The sequence below is a fragment of the Lathamus discolor genome, chromosome 5 (assembly GCF_037157495.1).
Source record: "Lathamus discolor isolate bLatDis1 chromosome 5, bLatDis1.hap1, whole genome shotgun sequence".
Classification (NCBI taxonomy): domain Eukaryota; kingdom Metazoa; phylum Chordata; class Aves; order Psittaciformes; family Psittacidae; genus Lathamus; species Lathamus discolor.
In genome coordinates, this window is record NC_088888.1 from 19,939,792 (window position 1) to 19,956,751 (window position 16,960).

The window sequence follows — 16,960 nt, forward strand, 5'->3', positions numbered from 1 at the left end:
ATCCATAGTTGGAATTTAATGTAACACAGTGGTTTGCAGCACCTGCACATAGTGAGAGTGACCTTTTGGATTCATAAATCTGCATCAACTTTCCTTTCCTTGGGCCTTGCATGTCTGCAGTTTTTTGTTGTCAGGTTGAACTCTGCTCTTGCATTTCAGTACAATTACAGAATAGGATAGAGGGGGTGATAAGTGGGAAACTACAGCTACTCCCCTAAGCTCCTGGGCTCCTTTGGGAAGTCAGTAAAATGTGAAGCTTGAAGCTAAGGCACAGAGGTGTCAGATGTGTTTCCAGTGAGCTTTTTCACTTGTGTGATTAAAACATGACCTGGCTCTTTTCATGTTACTATAGATTATTGCAGTCACAAATTACTTATATAAACTCCAGGCATTGCAAAGTTTTTTGCCCCCACAACAGGACTGTCAGACTCAAGAGTTTCCTCTCCACGCTTTACCTACTGCATATGAAAGGCAGATATTTATTACAACATGAATACATTCCAGTAGGGTTGAGAAGAGTGGGAAGAAGCTCACCCCACATACTTAACCTCACCATTCATTGTGTTGGTGGTAAAACTGAAATAGTGATAAAATACTAAATATTCCTCACAGACACATGGTTCAAAAGGTGGGTTGTCCATGGGAAAGTGAGGCCAGGAAATGAGAGCGTCTCCTCTCCTTTCTCTTCCAGAATGGTTTCTAGCTCTGCGTCTAGGCTGAGACTGGGGAAAAGAATCTGATAAATGAGTAATTCTGAGGGATATTTTGAGAGTTTTGATCATAGAAGTTATTAACGTAGCTTAACTGGAGATGAGGGAAAGGGCACTGATGAGGGGTTTGTACTAGGAAGGCTTAATTTACCATCAAGGCCTTTTATCCCTTGTGAACATCCTGACAATTTATAGTATAGCCAAATATTTGGGAGTGCTGCAACTATAAATGTGACTATTATTGACAGAAAATGAGGCAAATGTTCACTTTAATTGGAACCACATAAATTAGATTGAAGGAATTAATTAAAAAATAACAGATGTGCGTTCTGAAATTGAAGGGTTCTCTCTAGGTATTGGAAAGGGCATGATAAGGTGACTTAAAAGATAGCTCCAGTGCAAGAAAGGCTAATTGAAACATTTCTTTTATTAAAGCAATATTAGTTCCTTTGTGCCTGGTGAATGAAGTGTCCAGAATAAATATGAATGGTAATTAAATTCTATCAGTTACAGTCCTATTTTCAAGATCTCTCATTTATTGCAAAAGCACCTCAAAGTTCATTTCATGAGTCTACTTCATGTGACTCGCTGCTGTTGCAAACTGCTTGGTTTGATAGATCAGATTCTTCTTATTAAAATGAATGTTTTTTTCCCCTTTAGGAGCATAGATTCTGATGTATCACCACTGTGAATTTAACTTGAAGTGGGACATGGACTACTCTGGTTTTGTAAAGGGATACTAGTACTAAAAGAACTCTGGAGACAAAGATACAGAAATCTAGGGGAGTGATAGAGCTGTGGGGTTTTTGTAGGTTGTGTGCTGCTCTTAGTCAATTTTAAACTTACATTTTTGAGTATTTGCTAGAATTTCATATTGTCTGGTTTTAAATGCTCATACTACAAGTCTTCCAAGTCATCTTTAGAAAATAAATCCTGTAAATTCCCGAGGTACTTTTTTTTAAACTCTCCTATATATAATTCTCTCTCCACTGTTGTGTTACCTTCAGGTCATGTTAAATGATTGTTCTCTGTAAGTGCCAAATGGATACTTCAAATCACTGCAGCCAGTTGATTTACAGACTAATTCCACGACTCTACATCAGTTTACTTTTCCTGGTTTACTTTTCCTGGGTACTAGGGTTTCTTTTCTTGTTTCTCGCTGGAGTTGGTCATGTTATTGTTGCTGCCATCTTTTGCAGTGACAGCATGTAAGAGCCCATGGCAAGCTGCCCACTTGATTGGTGCTTCACTAGTAATCTATTTTGGTAGATGTTATTCCTAATAAATTCTCACTCTATATATCATTGAAAACCAAAATCTTTCTTGCAGTCATGATTAAGGACTGGTCGCTTTGTTTTCCACAGTTTGTTCAAAGTTCATGCTTTCCCCTTGGGTTGGATTATTACCAGTATTGTTTAGTAACGATTCCAGGATCTATACAATCTCAATTAGTTGGATAATAAATTGTCTTAATTTCCTAGTTCCACTGTCAGACACAGGTGCTGGATGGCTAGCCCCTCATTGGTTTTAGGTTTAGCAATGTAATAGTACCTTTATATAGTGCTTTCTCACAGTACATGGTCTGTAATGAATTCAAGTAAAAATGCTAACCGCTGACTTCAGGGATTCTATAACAGGAAATTTAAGCTGAATTGTTAAAATAGCAGTTTATTCTTCATAGTTTCAGTACTCTGGATCCTGTGATGACAGGCAGTAGTATTCTTCTTCATGTTGGTAAGTTTTATGGAATAGTGAAATTTTAGTTGATGTAATGTAAGCATGCTTTGTAAAGTAACAGTAAGAAATGTGACACAAGGGTTTTTAAAATGTTATTTACAGGGATTTTCAGTGGCCTTGCTCCTGGTCAGTACTGAAGTAGTTGCAGCAAGCTAGTTGCTATTACCAGACAAATAAGGAGTGTTTGTTCTGTGGGGAAGCTACTCTTGGAGGATACTTTTGTGAAATCTTGAATTTCATCATCTACAACTATGTTGGAGGTTGTGGGATCACATGCTTTTAAAATGGCTTTTCTTTTTCTCGTGGCAGTCGCGTAAAGTGTTATAACCTGGTTAATGCAGTTACTGTAGATTCTTCTCACTTTTATACAAAACTGCAATTCTCTTCCGTAAAGATTTCTGCATATATATTTATTAATGACCTGGATCTCAAGTTGAATGTCATCTATAATAATATTATGCTCATTGTCTTGCTAGTCTTTGTGTATTAGTTATTCATGATTTTTCATGCTAAATAATAGTCAAAATCTGGTAGTTAAATCTGGAGCTTCCTGTGTCACTCTGGGGGCGAATCATTTTATAGAGCCAGGAGAAAGAAGGCCTAGAGTGGAATCGCACCTTTAAGCAAGAGGTGCCTGATTTTTGAGAGAAAAACACAATGTCATCAGACTTCCTGGAAAATAAAAAAACAAAACCAAACAACAAACCAAACACCAACAAACAAAAAACCAACAAGCAAACAAAAAACCACCCCTCCATCCCCCAGAAAAACCCAGAAGACTTATTATGTTAAAACATCCCAGTAATTTTACAAATATGACAGTCTTATTGTATAACTTGATCCTAATTCCTGAATGATAAATACATGTAACTGCAGCTGTGTTCTCACTGTCTGTTTACCTCCCTTGCAAATCCAACTTTTTATTTTTTATATTTCATTTACCTTTTTTCTATTATTTTTATGCTTATTTGAAAGTTCAGTATGTCACATACATATACAGTATTATTTGAAACTTATTAATAATGTGTTGCCATGTAAAAAATATAGCAATCATGAAGAATAAGCCTAAAAATCTCATGATTTATAATAAGACTAAAAATGTCTTTCCTTCAGGGGGACAAAAATAATTAAAAAGTTGTATTTATGAATAAAAACCGTGAGGGTTTTCCTGTACCACATGTTCTAACAATTCTAAATAAATTTCAGTTATACAGAAAAATCATATTTCTAATATTTTTGCTGGTTTCATAATGCTTCCTGTACTTTGTGCTTAAATGTGAAAGTGATGAACCCTGATGCCTGACACAGTAAAATCCTGCAACAGTTATTTCATTTTCTTCAGCCTGATTTTCAATTCATTCACCTATTGTTGCCTTTATTATTTTGGATGTGTTAAGAAATATCTTTTTATATATGCATATATGTTATATAGTGTTTATTTATAAATATTATTTTGTACAGTACTTACCTCTGATTCCATTTTATGACTTTGGTTTTTGTTGTCTAATACAAATGCCTGTGCAAATCCTATGGTGTGTCCCCCTCAAGGCAGGAGATCTGTGTTTATTTTTTAAGTGGGTTAGTGCATCTTCCTGTGTATTTGAAAAGGTGGGGGGGTGGGGGGGAATCTTCTGTTCTTAAGTGGTATTTTATTGCCAGTCTGTTGTTGGAGCTTTAGATTGCATTCAGATTGCTACTTAAAGGAAAGGTTTTATCTATTTCATACTAATTCATTGTGCAAAAATGTAGTTGTACATGAGTGACACTTGAAATGCTTTCAGTAAGCTATGAACCAGAAAAGTCCACTGAAGAGTTCTCAATAAATAAGTAAATAAAATATTTGCGACTTGCAGAACTATTCCATGCTCACATAAGAACAGATTTTCCAGGCACATGATGAAAAAAAAATAAAATGATGCATTAACTTAATGTAAACATTTCACTGTAGCAGTTTGAATGTCATATTTGTGTTACTTTCTATTGAGTACTTTAAGAATGCAATTTCTCTTAAGTATGGATATTTTCTGATCAGACTAGAGTAAGGTGAAAGTCTGTTGTGTGCTCTGGGATACTAATGGACTAGTAGACATTTGATGTAACACTAATACATTTATGCTCTGTAGAATAACAAGATGCTCTGGCAATAGAAACCATGCATATTGCACATTCAGTGCATGCAAGATGCAAGCACTCTCCAAATAACTTTTTTGCTAGTTCACACTGCCGAGTTATGGGAGCTATAGGACTGAAGAATAAAGAAGTCGTGTAATATTGCACATCAACCCAAATAATTACTTTAAAGACTCTAGTTTTCTCCTCTTAGCGTGCTATTAACTCTGATGCTTCTTGGAACATCCATAATTTATTTGAATGAACCCATTTCTTAATAATGAAAACATATGTTGTATACCAGAGAATAGGAAGTATGTATAACCTTGACCCTTAAAATAAGCCCAAAGGAGAGTTTTTGTTAAGACCCTTTGGGAGTTTCATAAATTTTATAATTTCTTATGGTGTAGCATGAACGCAAATGAGAAAAAGGTCTGGCTTACTATTGAGTCATTTCATTGTAATATTCTGACATGCCTGTCGTCGTCAGAGTAAAATGCTTTATAACATGGTGATAATTGCTCATATTCACTTTTACCTCAAGTTTCAAGTGACTGTAATCACAGAAGTTACCAGAAGCTGAAGGGTTGTTCCTTGCCTTTAGTTACATACCCCTTACAGTTAAGAAAAAGCTGAGAACTCAGCATTTCCTTAGGGTTTTTCTTTTTTGTTTGTTGGTTGAGGTTTTTTTTTGTGTCACAGAATTTGAAGTATTTTAGGTGGTGGAGGAGGTTAGATGTTTTGAATATTTCTTAGTTTGATCTTGAGGTAATGGGTGAAATCCATCATACTGGGCAGATGGGCTCTTTCTGATTGCTTCCTATAACCTGGTAACAATAACCAGAGAAATATGATAGTTCTAGTCCTGTGCAGAAGACATGATTTCATGTAGCACCTCTGGTTTTATGGGTTAGAATCAGAAGCTGTAAACACAGTGGCTTTCATTATAATGTTATTTTATGAATAAAAATGGACAGAAGATTGCCTTGCAAAAGAACTTGTCTTTGGAAGGCTGGAAACAAATCTGGCTTCTTGCCTGCCTTTTAGTGTAAACTCTTTTAATTCATTGTATACCTAGAATATGAAATGTTCGTATCATCCAGCCCTAACTATTCTATGATTCTAAGACAGGCTGAGAAAGTTGGGGCTGTTCAGCCTGGAGAAGAGAAGGCTGCGTGGAGACCTCATAGCAGCCTTCCAGTATCTGAAGGGGGCCTATAGGGATGCTGGGGAGGGACTTTTCGTCAGGGACTGTAGTGACAGGACAAGGGGTAATGGGTTAAAACTTAAACAGGGGAAGTTTAGATTGGCTATAAGGAGGAAAATCTTTCTTGTTGGGGTGGTGAGGCACAGGAATAGGCTGCCCAGGGAGGTTGTGAATGCTCCATCCCTGGCAGTGTTCAAGGCCTTGTGTGGGATGGTTTAGTGTGAGGTGTCCCTGCCCATGGCAGGGGGGTTGGAACTAGATGATCTTGAGGTCCTTTCCAACCCTAACTATTCTATGATTCTACGTCTATACATGCACATGGTCATTGTTTAGTTTACAAAGAAATCCTAAGCAATAAAAGAAAAACAACACACTTCGTATTAACATGTAGTGCATGAGAGCCATGCTTGAGATTTTCTGCTCCTGCTCAGCTGGTTGAGATGCTGAGCGCAGCTGCAAAACTCAACAAAACAAAAGGATTTTGCATCTAGAAGACTGGCAGCTTCTCTGCTATGCAGTAATAGTTTATTGTATATATTTCCTGCATTTTATTGAGAGATCTTTCCTCCTGTTATTCCCCCATGCAGGAAATGGCTAATTTACACATCTAATTTTGGTGCTGGCTTTGCCTTGTAACTAACACCAGAATATCAAAAATGAAAACAACCACCACAACCACAAAAAAACAGCAAAACTGAAGGCAGTGGGGAAAAGGAGAGGGTGTTGAGAAGAAAAAGAAAACATACTTCCTAACAAATGGAGAAGGTTTGTTTCCAGTAAACCTGGGTACGAGTTGAAGTTCCTGTAAAAAGTTACAATGCTGAGTTTCATGAACTAGCAAAGAGGAACATGGATTTGGTGGACGTACTGTTAGCTATTGTGCATTTTGGCACAAATTTTACCAGCATAGTGAAAGTCTCAATAAAAATAATAATAATTAAAAGAAGTGTTTTGCATGCGTTTCTTGATAAATAGAAACTTCTGGAAATGGTGATTAATATCTTGCCAACTCTTGTTCTGTTTTTTCCTCATTGAGAATATTAGGAGAGGTCATTGTTCTGTCACCAGAATTACATTCTGATTTTAATCAGAATAAAGCCACCCCTTCAGAACTTGCCAAGGTCCTGTCTGTATTGTGTGTGTGTGTTTTTGTTTTGCTTTAAGAGTTAAAGCATAACTGGATTTCTTAAGCCATGGCTCTCCTGTAATTGTTGCCAGGTCTTAATTGTGCTGGGAGGGGGTGGGGGGCGGGGGGGGGGAGATCAAATGGATCTGCAAGTTATTTGTGTTAACGAGAGTCCTGGTTAGCAAAAGCCAAATGCCATCCACCAGTATGCAGAGGAAATATAATACAGTCGATCCAGTATGTCACTGGATCTGTTTTTGTCCTAGGTGAATACTGGACCATGAATTATGAAGCAATGTTCTAGAAATCTGTTGATAATTTAGGTCAAGTTTATTATATAAACTATGTTACTGAATAGGTCCTGTATTGCTGTTGACACCACATTATGGAGGCAACTGGTAATAATTTGCTGTAGTGTAAGTAAGTAGTATAACTTCAGTTATGGTTAATATGTCTCTGGTGCTTGGGGTAAGCAGTCTGTAAACACTTTCCTCAAGTACTTAAGTCTGCAGTGAAAAAGTGGTTTAAAAGTGAGATCTGGGAGATGTTCTCAGGTTCCACACAACTGAGCAGACTATGATTTTTGTGAAAGTTAATTGATTTGTAGTCTAAGTAAAAGCAAGTTTGACCACAAGGTCCTTGATTCATGAAGGCCAATGGCATTTAACTGCCTTGGTGGATGTTGCTGCTGTGTGACGCCTCTGAAGTGCTTCACTAGTAATCATGTTGGGAAATGCTGTCACTGAATGACTGTTTTTGGCATGCTGCCTTTGAAGTTGGAGAATTTATCAATTTATTTAGGTTGCAAAAGTGAGTAATTTTTCACAACAAAACCAAAACCCAGCCCACTTTGGTCAACATGCTCTTAAACTTGCAGCTTTGGGAGACACAGTGTAGTACTGGTACTTACTATAGTGTTGTGAAAGGACTGTCAGGACTTTAATTATATAGGCCACTTTGTAAAAATGTTTTACATTTCCCTGTAAATGCCCTTTGGCATGTATAGAGACTGGAGTGAGCAAGAGCAGCTTGAGTAAAGAAAGTATTTGCAGCTATCCCAGCTGGCTGAGAATTTTTAACTTTGCTGATTTTTAATGGATTTCATAGTATCTATTGCTGTTCTGTAACTCTCCACTTTCTTTCTAATGCATTTTATAGATTGCTCACAGTGTTTAATATTGAGCATAACCATTATATTTGCTCTGCTCCTTGAAGATGGAGTTGCTCCAACTTCGGTATGTGCACACAACACAGCTGTTCTTCTGTGCACTGCCTTGAATGCAATCTTATGTGAAACCACTTAAAATCTTTCTAGCCACCTTTTATTAGCAAGCAACCTGCACAATTGTAATAATTTGTATTCTGTACTGGTTGTTTATAGACAGCTAGTGACTGGTGGTTCCTAAAATGCCTCCAGTTGTGAGCTCCCCTTCTGACAGGACTGTGGCCTTGGTACAGGCATGAAGAGTTGGGTGGTGGATATCTTCTGGGGTGGTGACTCCAGTTATAATTGCTGTAGCTGTCTGACTGTGGCTGGTGCAGAATCCCAAGTGCTTGAAGCTTTCTTGGTTGCATAAACGTAGTAGTAATAATATCCAAGAGCCCAACTTGGTTGAAACTGTTGATAACTAGTGAGTCCTGAGTAAGACATCTTCCTGTGTCCAGTAACTCACCCCTGACAAAAAGCATCCTACCAGCTCTTCAGCACTGTGTTGTGGAGTTGGATTAGTTCCTGTTGCTTCCTTCTCCTCCTGGCTTTGAGCTTGTTCTGCTCTAAGCTTCTGGCTTCTGGCTGACTCTTCACAGCAAAAGTTACAGCTTAATTTCTCTGGCAAATAACTGAAATCCTTAAGTAACTTTTAGGGACTGTTTGGCTACAGTGCTTCCAATCTCAGTGAGTCATGTTGGTGATCCATGTTTCTAACATGTCATTATCTGTAAATATTTATGGACTCCTCTGTTTTCCTCCCTGTCATGACATAATAATGAGCAACGAAATACTCATTTATGTATGTGTTTGTGTAATGGTTAAATTCTGACTTTGTATGCCACTTTTAGGGAAAAAAAAAAGTGTTTAGGAACACGAAGACGTGATGATGTCTTTCATCATCATCTGTCTTTTTAAAAGGAAGAGGTGCCTTTGCATTCTGAGAGTAACTGGATGTTGAGCAGAGCAAAATCCACTTGGCTGGGGTGGGTGTTCCCCAGGGAGGGCATCCAGCAGCAGAGCTGGGCCAGACTGAAATCAGTAGTGTAGCTGGTAGGAACTGAGACAAATGCCGTAGCAATCAGGTATCAGGACTGTGTGTTTGGGGAAAAAGCCCTCAAGGGAGGATTTGCATGTACAAAGAAAAGAGTATATCCCCTCAAACCTGAGTCTGCTTTGGAGGCAAGATAAGCCTGAGGATGGCAGCTGTCCGGGCTGTGGAATTTGGACTGCTGGTGCAGTTTAGAGACATAGTGTGAGTTGGCACTTGCTGGAAAAAAGAAAAAACTTTGAAACCAGATCATTTGTAAGCAGTTTTAATGTATTGTAGTGATTTACTTCCCATGTTTAATTCCATGATCATAGATCAATAAGCAGCTTTGAATGCCAGTGTTGGAGTAAGTGATGAAAAGAAGAAGGGAGAACACCACCACCAAACCCCCACCAAACAAGTGATACAAAGGCAACCTTCACCAGCTCCCCAGTGCCAAACCAGAACCATAGCTGTCTGCAGCAGCTGTGCCAAAACTGTTACCGGTGTTGTTTTGTATAACAGCAGGGAGAAGGATTGTGTTGAGAGAAGCGTAACGTTTCCTTATACATGTATTTCATGCCTTAGTTCTTTCCTCATTGGATGTTTGCTCCTTTATATATGTGTTTTGTGTGAACTGTTTTTAAAATGATGCCATGTGCTGTATACTGATGTATGCAGTGGCAAGCTTTGGATGTTCTTGAATGGCTGGGGAAACAAGACCTTTGTGTAGTTCTGAAAACATTTATTTATTGTTCTTCAAGAGCAAATAAGTTTTCAAAGATATTTTAAATTGGAAGACTGCTTAAACTTGGAAGACTGCTCTTTGTGTTGTATGAGATACATGAATGATCACAATGATGATACCTCTGTCAGTGTTTTGTGATTATTTTTGTTATGCTGGGCTGTTTTTTGCAATGAAGTTGGATGGTAAGATTAAGCAAGTGGGATCATGTATGAAATCTTGGTTTTGACAGATTTCCAGAAGAAACAGCCGGATGATGACTCTACTCCCAGCACAAGCAACAGCCAGTCAGATTTGTTCTCTGGAGAAACAAACAGTGACAACAGCAATACCTCTCTAACCACGCAGGCCGCTAACTCCAACCAGCAACTTTTGACAGAACTGAATGTAACTTCACCGAGCAAAGAGGAATGTAAGTGCATGACTCCTGAGTGACAGCAAAGGAGACATGAACATTTTGCCTTGTTCTCAGGCTTATGTTTCACTGACTCCCTTTGGAAGTCAATGACCTGTCTTCTGGGGCAAGGGGAAAGACTGGATGTTGCTCACAAATTATAGACATTAATGGCTTTAACCAAAGAACAAATTCAAAGGGGTTAAGGGATTTTCTAACTGACTTTATAGCTGTTTGAACTGCAGTATATAATTTCATTACGATTTGAGGCACTCTTATTCTGAGAAACTCCTTCACACATTGCCGGTAAATAAATACATATATTCTAGGATAAAGACCAGTATCTTATGAAATTTGACTTTAAAGCCTTATGTTTTTAAACTAGTGCAGTTGCACAAAGCACTGGCTGTAATATGTATTTGTCCACACTACAGTTAGGTTGTTTGCATAAAACTTGAGTTTCATGTGGCAATCTGTCTCTTCTTTCATGACCCATCTTTCTTCTTTTTTTTTCTATTGAACTGTCAGGCAAAAATTCTCTGTGAACGTAAGATGAGATACCAAAGATTAGCAAAACACAGTGAGATACAGGTGTAATTTAGATTATTCTAAACCTCTGTGTAAATTCATTCAGTGTCTAATATACTGAGTTATAAAATTTGCATTCTATAACTTAAGCTTAAATGTGTGATTTATAGGTTCATTTTCCTCCAACTGTGGCTTTATTTTAGAAGGTGCTCTGTGGAGACAGTCACTCTCGAGCTGAGTTTACAGCATGGCTGGGAAATACACATTGCAAGAAAAGCAGGCTTTTATTTTATTAGGAAATTTGACAGAGCTACTCCAGTTCCTCAACATTGAGGCAACTGCTGGAAGTAACAATGCTGACAAAGCACTAGGACTGAAAAATCATTGATATACTATGCTTGTGTTAACTGTCTGCATAGATGGTTTTGCCAAGTTGCTGAAGTATTTATTCTCTTTTCAGGTATGTAGATGTGCATATATGTTTTTTTACTCCTGCAGATTAGCTGTGGACAAATCACAGATTGTCATTTTGGGGATTGTGGTTGTTTGTTAGACTAAGGAAAATAATATTTTTGTTACTGTTTTGTATCTGCATGTGAGAATATTGTCAGAAATATAGCAAGGTTCAAATGCGACTGTTCCGATACCAGCTCGTGTAATAAGAGTAAACTTGCCATGTAACTCTTGTCTCTCCTTTGCATACGCAGTTGCTGCTGACCACCCATCATCTCTTCCTTCTGTCCAGTGCTTCTCCTGGGGAAACCTGTAGTTTGCTGTAAAAACAAGGCTTTAAAACAACCTTCCTAGAAAATTAATCAAAACCTCATGCTTTGGCAACACATTTGGGCCTCCACAGGGCACGGGGCTTCAGCAGCTCTGCTGGTTTATTGGCCAGGATCGACTTTTTGGTGTTACAGGGTGCATCACCTTGCCAAGAAGGACTTGGGCATAAGTGGGAAGGTGATTACTGGGTTGGGAAAGAAATTAAATAGTGTCCTTCATCCTGAATTGTTGCAAGCTTATGAACATACACTGAAGGTGATGGATAATAGGCAGCACAGCCTGCAGAGCATTTGAAAATATTACCTATAAAAAAAAAAAATTCTTTAGGACTTCCTGCTGGCGTGATTTTAAGTAAAATACATGAAGAGATTTATTTACAGCTTGAGCTCTCTGTCTTCTCTCACGTCCCTACTACCTCTTTAATGAAGCTTCATATCATTTATCAGAAATAATTATACACAGATGGAGCTTTTCTGATGGATAATGGCCTTAGCATGAAAGGTTCTTTCCAGTAGTGAAGAATACCCAAACTTCAAATGCCTTTTCAATTTTAATTTGAGGGTGTTTTTTTCTATGCAATATTTATTTATTATGCAACAAGTTCTATAAAGCATGCACTGTTCTTATTGCAGCTGTGTTTCTCAAAGATTAATAATTTGCAGTGCCTTGCAATAATGTACAGCTATGTGCTGTTCTGAATTGAACTGTGGTAATTCACAAGTAATCAATGTATGGGATCATTATGGTAACCCCTATGAAGGCATGGAAAGAATGGAGTACTCAGGAAGGATTCTCATGGTGCATTCCACTCCCCTCTCTTCTCTCTAAAGCTTTTGAGAACAGTCGCATGTCAAAGAGTTTGCTATAGTACTGGAGTCCATAGGGTGCACAGATTGGACAGAATTGCAGCAACTCATTTAAGCAAGTCACAAATTCCATTCTTGTTACGATAACTGAATAGAACCATAGAAGTCTTATGTGGTGAGATTCATATTCTGTGTCAAAGAAAGTGAGGGGATTTTTGTACTTGTTTTTAAGTAGCCATTTCCTTTTTTAACACACAGTGGGTGATACAGGAGAAAAGTTCCTTGGACTGAATTTTGCAGGAGTTCAGTTCAATAGTATGCAAGTATTTCTGCCTGGTTTTGTTACTGGTTTGATTTTCTGAGACAGTTGCATTTGCATTCCCAAGTGTCTTATATACACAACCAGGTTGTAGTGACTTTCCATCTCCTGCCACCCTCAATTATGAGCATCTACCCCAGTGGCTGCCTTACTGATAAGCATCTCATCCCCTGGTAGACGAGTTACCTAGCTGGAGGTAATTCTTAGTCTTAGAATCAACAAAAATGTGTTAAATATTTATGCCCAGAGACAGTGATGCAAGCTTCAGGACTTACAGACTTATTTACTTTTTTCCTCCTTCACATATGTTTTCTTTTTATGAAGTATTATTTATCATCAATTAAAAAAAAAATGCTGTTGCAGTTTGGGGAGAGGGGGAATGTTCTATGATTTATTTTTTCTATTATTTTTTTTTTCTTTCCTGCCCCACATATGCTCCTTAGTTGCCTTTTACTATCCAGAACCTTCAGGTCTCATCAGTTGCAGTAAGTTTTCTGAAATAAACTTTTGTAGAGAAAGAAGGTGTATATTGATACTTCCATAGCCTTAAAAAGTCTATATTTGCATGGATTTTAATGATCTGTTTCTTAACAGATGGTTAAATATGTCTAACTCTTATTTTTCAGATGCTTTATGTGCAGATAAGTTTCTCTGTTCAAGTTCTTGGATAGTTTTTCTCTAATTTTTCCCTTCCCTCACTTCCTGTATGTGGTCCTAATGGTAGTTAATTTCAGTGTCAGTCAGCATATGAGCTGGTTGTTCTGCCAACGTTTTCCTTTTGTTATTGGGTGGGCATGGTATTTGTTGATTTTTAACAGGCAGGAAAAAGGGATTTGACAGTGGTCCTCACTTCTCCCTCTCTCTACCTTCAGGCACCAGCAATCTTATAAAAAAATTAACTTATTAAGGAAGGTTTTACGCATTTTGGTAAAGAAAAGGTCACACTGCATATAGAATACTTTTGCATAGTTTCAGGCCTTCATTGCTTTCTTTAGGGCTGTCACATTATTTTTCTGTCACTATATAAATAGACCTAAAGCTAACACTGTACAGGTTTAAAACTAACTGTGGTGTTACGTGACAGGAGAAATGTCAACGTGAATAACTCTGACTCTGGCATCTGGCTCAGATTTGATATTTCAGTAGTTCTTAGCTTCAGTTGACAAGATTTTATTTTAATTATGTGCTTAACACTTCCTGGCCTCCTTGAATTAGCAAGAACCACAATTGAAAAAGGACAAAATGAGTATCTGGCATTTCCAGAACAGTTAAATGCATTTCCACATTGAAATTATTACGAGAAGGTGCACAAAAATCTGAGATACTGCTGTAAATGTCAAAAAATGCACTAGAGATTTCAGTCCAGGTCACTGACCATACCTAACGGCTGTGTGTGCTGAATTTTAAATGCCCAAATATGAATTTTCAGGACTTAATTTCTGTAACTTTTGACTAGCTGTTGTATACCCTCCACAACTTGAACTGTTGCATGTCAAGCTGTGTTTAAAACATCATCAGTTTGTTTCAAACATTCAGATTTGCAAGAATCTAAAGTTTGAAGAATGTTTTGAAGTAGTTTGTTTTATTAAGCATTTGCATGTGCTGCAAGCACTGAAATACCCCCAGTTATGAAGTTATGTTGGTGAAGTTACTATATGTACATAAAGAGTGTATCTCTGCCTCAGCTGTAGTACCAGGCTTTCGTAAAAGGTGTCTGGCAGACAGGTGAGTGATTTTTTTTCTATTGCACTTAATGAATGCTTATAGTCTGAATTTCTTGGCTCATTGAAGCATGACTGTGTAAAAAGCCAAATAAGCCTATAGTAGTATAAAAGTAATGATATTTTTTTCTGTCTTTGGAATAAAAAAAGTATTTTTTTTAACATAACCTTATGAAAAATTAATAAGCAAAGTGCATCCTTTCTTTTCTTTTTTGTTGAATGGCCTTCTCTCTGATGCTATGCAACAGATTTTGTACTGATATGTAATAACTTCACAGTTTTTGCATTTTGCCTTGGTTTGTCAGCAGAGTCAGATGGCAGCTTCCCTGAGTATGCTCTGAAAAGACTTCAGATTTTGGATTATTACTGTGATATCCTTAATTGTGTTTTGTGGCTTTGAAGTAAGGATATTGATCTTTCAAATGATAGTTGCTCTTGGATGCTCTCCATTGTATACTTCACTAAATGCCTTGGCCTAGAGAATTCAGTTGGTTATTGCAGCAGGAGTCAGTTTTGTACATCCTTTTTCCTTTCGTTTTTTCCTTTCTCTTTTTTTCCTTTTTTACTCCTTTTTTTTTTTTTTTTTCATCTTTTTTTCCTTTTTCTTTCTCCTAATTCTGGCTATGGATGGGGAACTCTCATATAGAATATGCACCTGGCTGGTTTTTAGCATTACAGGCATCTTTGGATTTCTGTGCCACAGAATAAGAACGAGCTATCTTTTCAGCCTTTTATTAAGTTAGATAGTAGCAAAAAGTGGTTTATAACTTGAGGGATTTAGTTTTAGTTTCTTTCAGTCTTGTTTTCATTATCTGCTATGTACAAATAGCCTTTTGTTACTCTTTTTAATGTTAACAGCAAGTCAGGTTTTCTTTTGGATTATTATCAAACCTGGATTTCTCTTGAATATTCGTCACAAAATATGTATTTTTCTCAGTATTGATGCAAACACTTTTTCCCTTGCAATTTGCAAGAAGACTTTCAAATATAAAACCATATTGTGGGCTGTTTGAGTCATCTTTTGAGAAATGCCACTAGAATTAGGTGGCAGTACAGAACATACAGGTAGAAATTTGAACAAAACAGTGTCTAGTAGACTTGTCACCTTTGTCATCTTTTATGGCATGAGGATCTTTCTGTAAATTTCAGTCTAATTCCTACAGCCCCCGTTTCATTTAAAGAACATTCCTGGCTCTTACAACATCTTAAAGATCTGCACATAGATTTATGAAGTGAACACTTCTTTCCACATCTGTGGCATGATAATTTTGAAACATAATGAAGACCAGTGGGATGGTATCACCGTTAATTGTTACCTCTGATTTATAGTCACTTCACACTGCAGAGTAGACAGTGTATCCTGGAATCCCATTTATTAAAGTGAAAGGACCCTATGGAACATGAAACAGAAACACAGCCACATAATAAAAATGTGGGTTAGAGCTGCACAGCTATCAAGGTTACCTAAAAATTATTTATAAAAATATAATTCAACTGCCAATTTCAATAGCACATTTTTTAAACTTCGACTTACACCTATAAAGTACGAAAGTGCCGTTTCTGTTTTACAGATGAGGAAACTGAGGAAGAACAGGTAACAGAGTGAGACAACAGCAGGGAAAAAAGGGGAATCTGAGTCCTATTTCCATTTACTTTGCTACAGTTGTTAAACCTACCAGCCATTCAGCAGCAGCAAGGCAGTCCAGGTTTGGTTTCGTTCTCCAAAAGCAACATGTAAATAAATCCACAAAAGTAAATAATGGCAGGTTTGTGAAATGAGATTTTTAAAAGTATGTGTTTGCATGTGACATAATCCTCTTATCTGTTTAGTAATGACATCACTTAAATTATAGTGCAGCTTACCCATTTTGCAGCAAATAAGCAGTTTGCAAGTGCTGTGAAGTTCTTTTGCCTTTTTTTCCTTGAAGTATATTCTGTCTGTGCAGGCTGAATTTATAGAGATTTATGTTCCCATTTGTTTAGGTATTGCTGTTTGAAATCAATGACTGTCTTCAAACTCAATTATGTAGATTAATTAGATTATGTCTCTACCTATTCAGGAAATTCACAACTAGATTACTGGTTTGGACAGTTTTCCAAAGGTGGGTTCTTCCATGCATTGAAATAACTATGAAGTTCTCCCTCTCTTGACTACACCACTGAAGTCCAAAGAAATTCAGCTCTTTCTTACTACCCTTTTCTGGCCCATTGCATGCAGAGAGTTGGTGTGCTTTTTCTGGGAGGGAACCATCACAGAACCAAAAGCTCAAAACTGGTATTCAGGCATGCTTGTGTTACTGTGATCGAGTGTCACTGAGCTTCAGGCTCCCTCACTCATTTTTTCCAGTTTGTTCTTTATCTGACTTAGAGGGTTTGTTATCTGTACAATAATACTCTGATACAATTAATCTTAGGCTTTGTGCTCATCTACAAGCTTGGTTGCACTCCATTCTGCATCTTGTCCGCTGCTCAGTAAGTACTTCCAAATGCTGTTCAAATACACCTGACACCTGTGCTCTGGGTTCATACTTAGCACTT

General features: G+C 37.5%; 1 protein-coding gene across 2 annotated transcripts in view; it reads left to right on the forward strand.

Moving 5' to 3' along the window:
• Positions 1–16,960, forward strand: part of ZFAND3 (zinc finger AN1-type containing 3) — a 142,386-nt gene that overhangs the window by 77,664 nt on the left and 47,762 nt on the right. For both annotated transcript variants that reach the window (XM_065680018.1, XM_065680019.1), the window contains exon 4: positions 10,104–10,283. In XM_065680018.1, the coding sequence (XP_065536090.1) occupies positions 10,104–10,283 (180 nt within the window). The remainder of the gene's footprint in view (positions 1–10,103; positions 10,284–16,960) is intronic.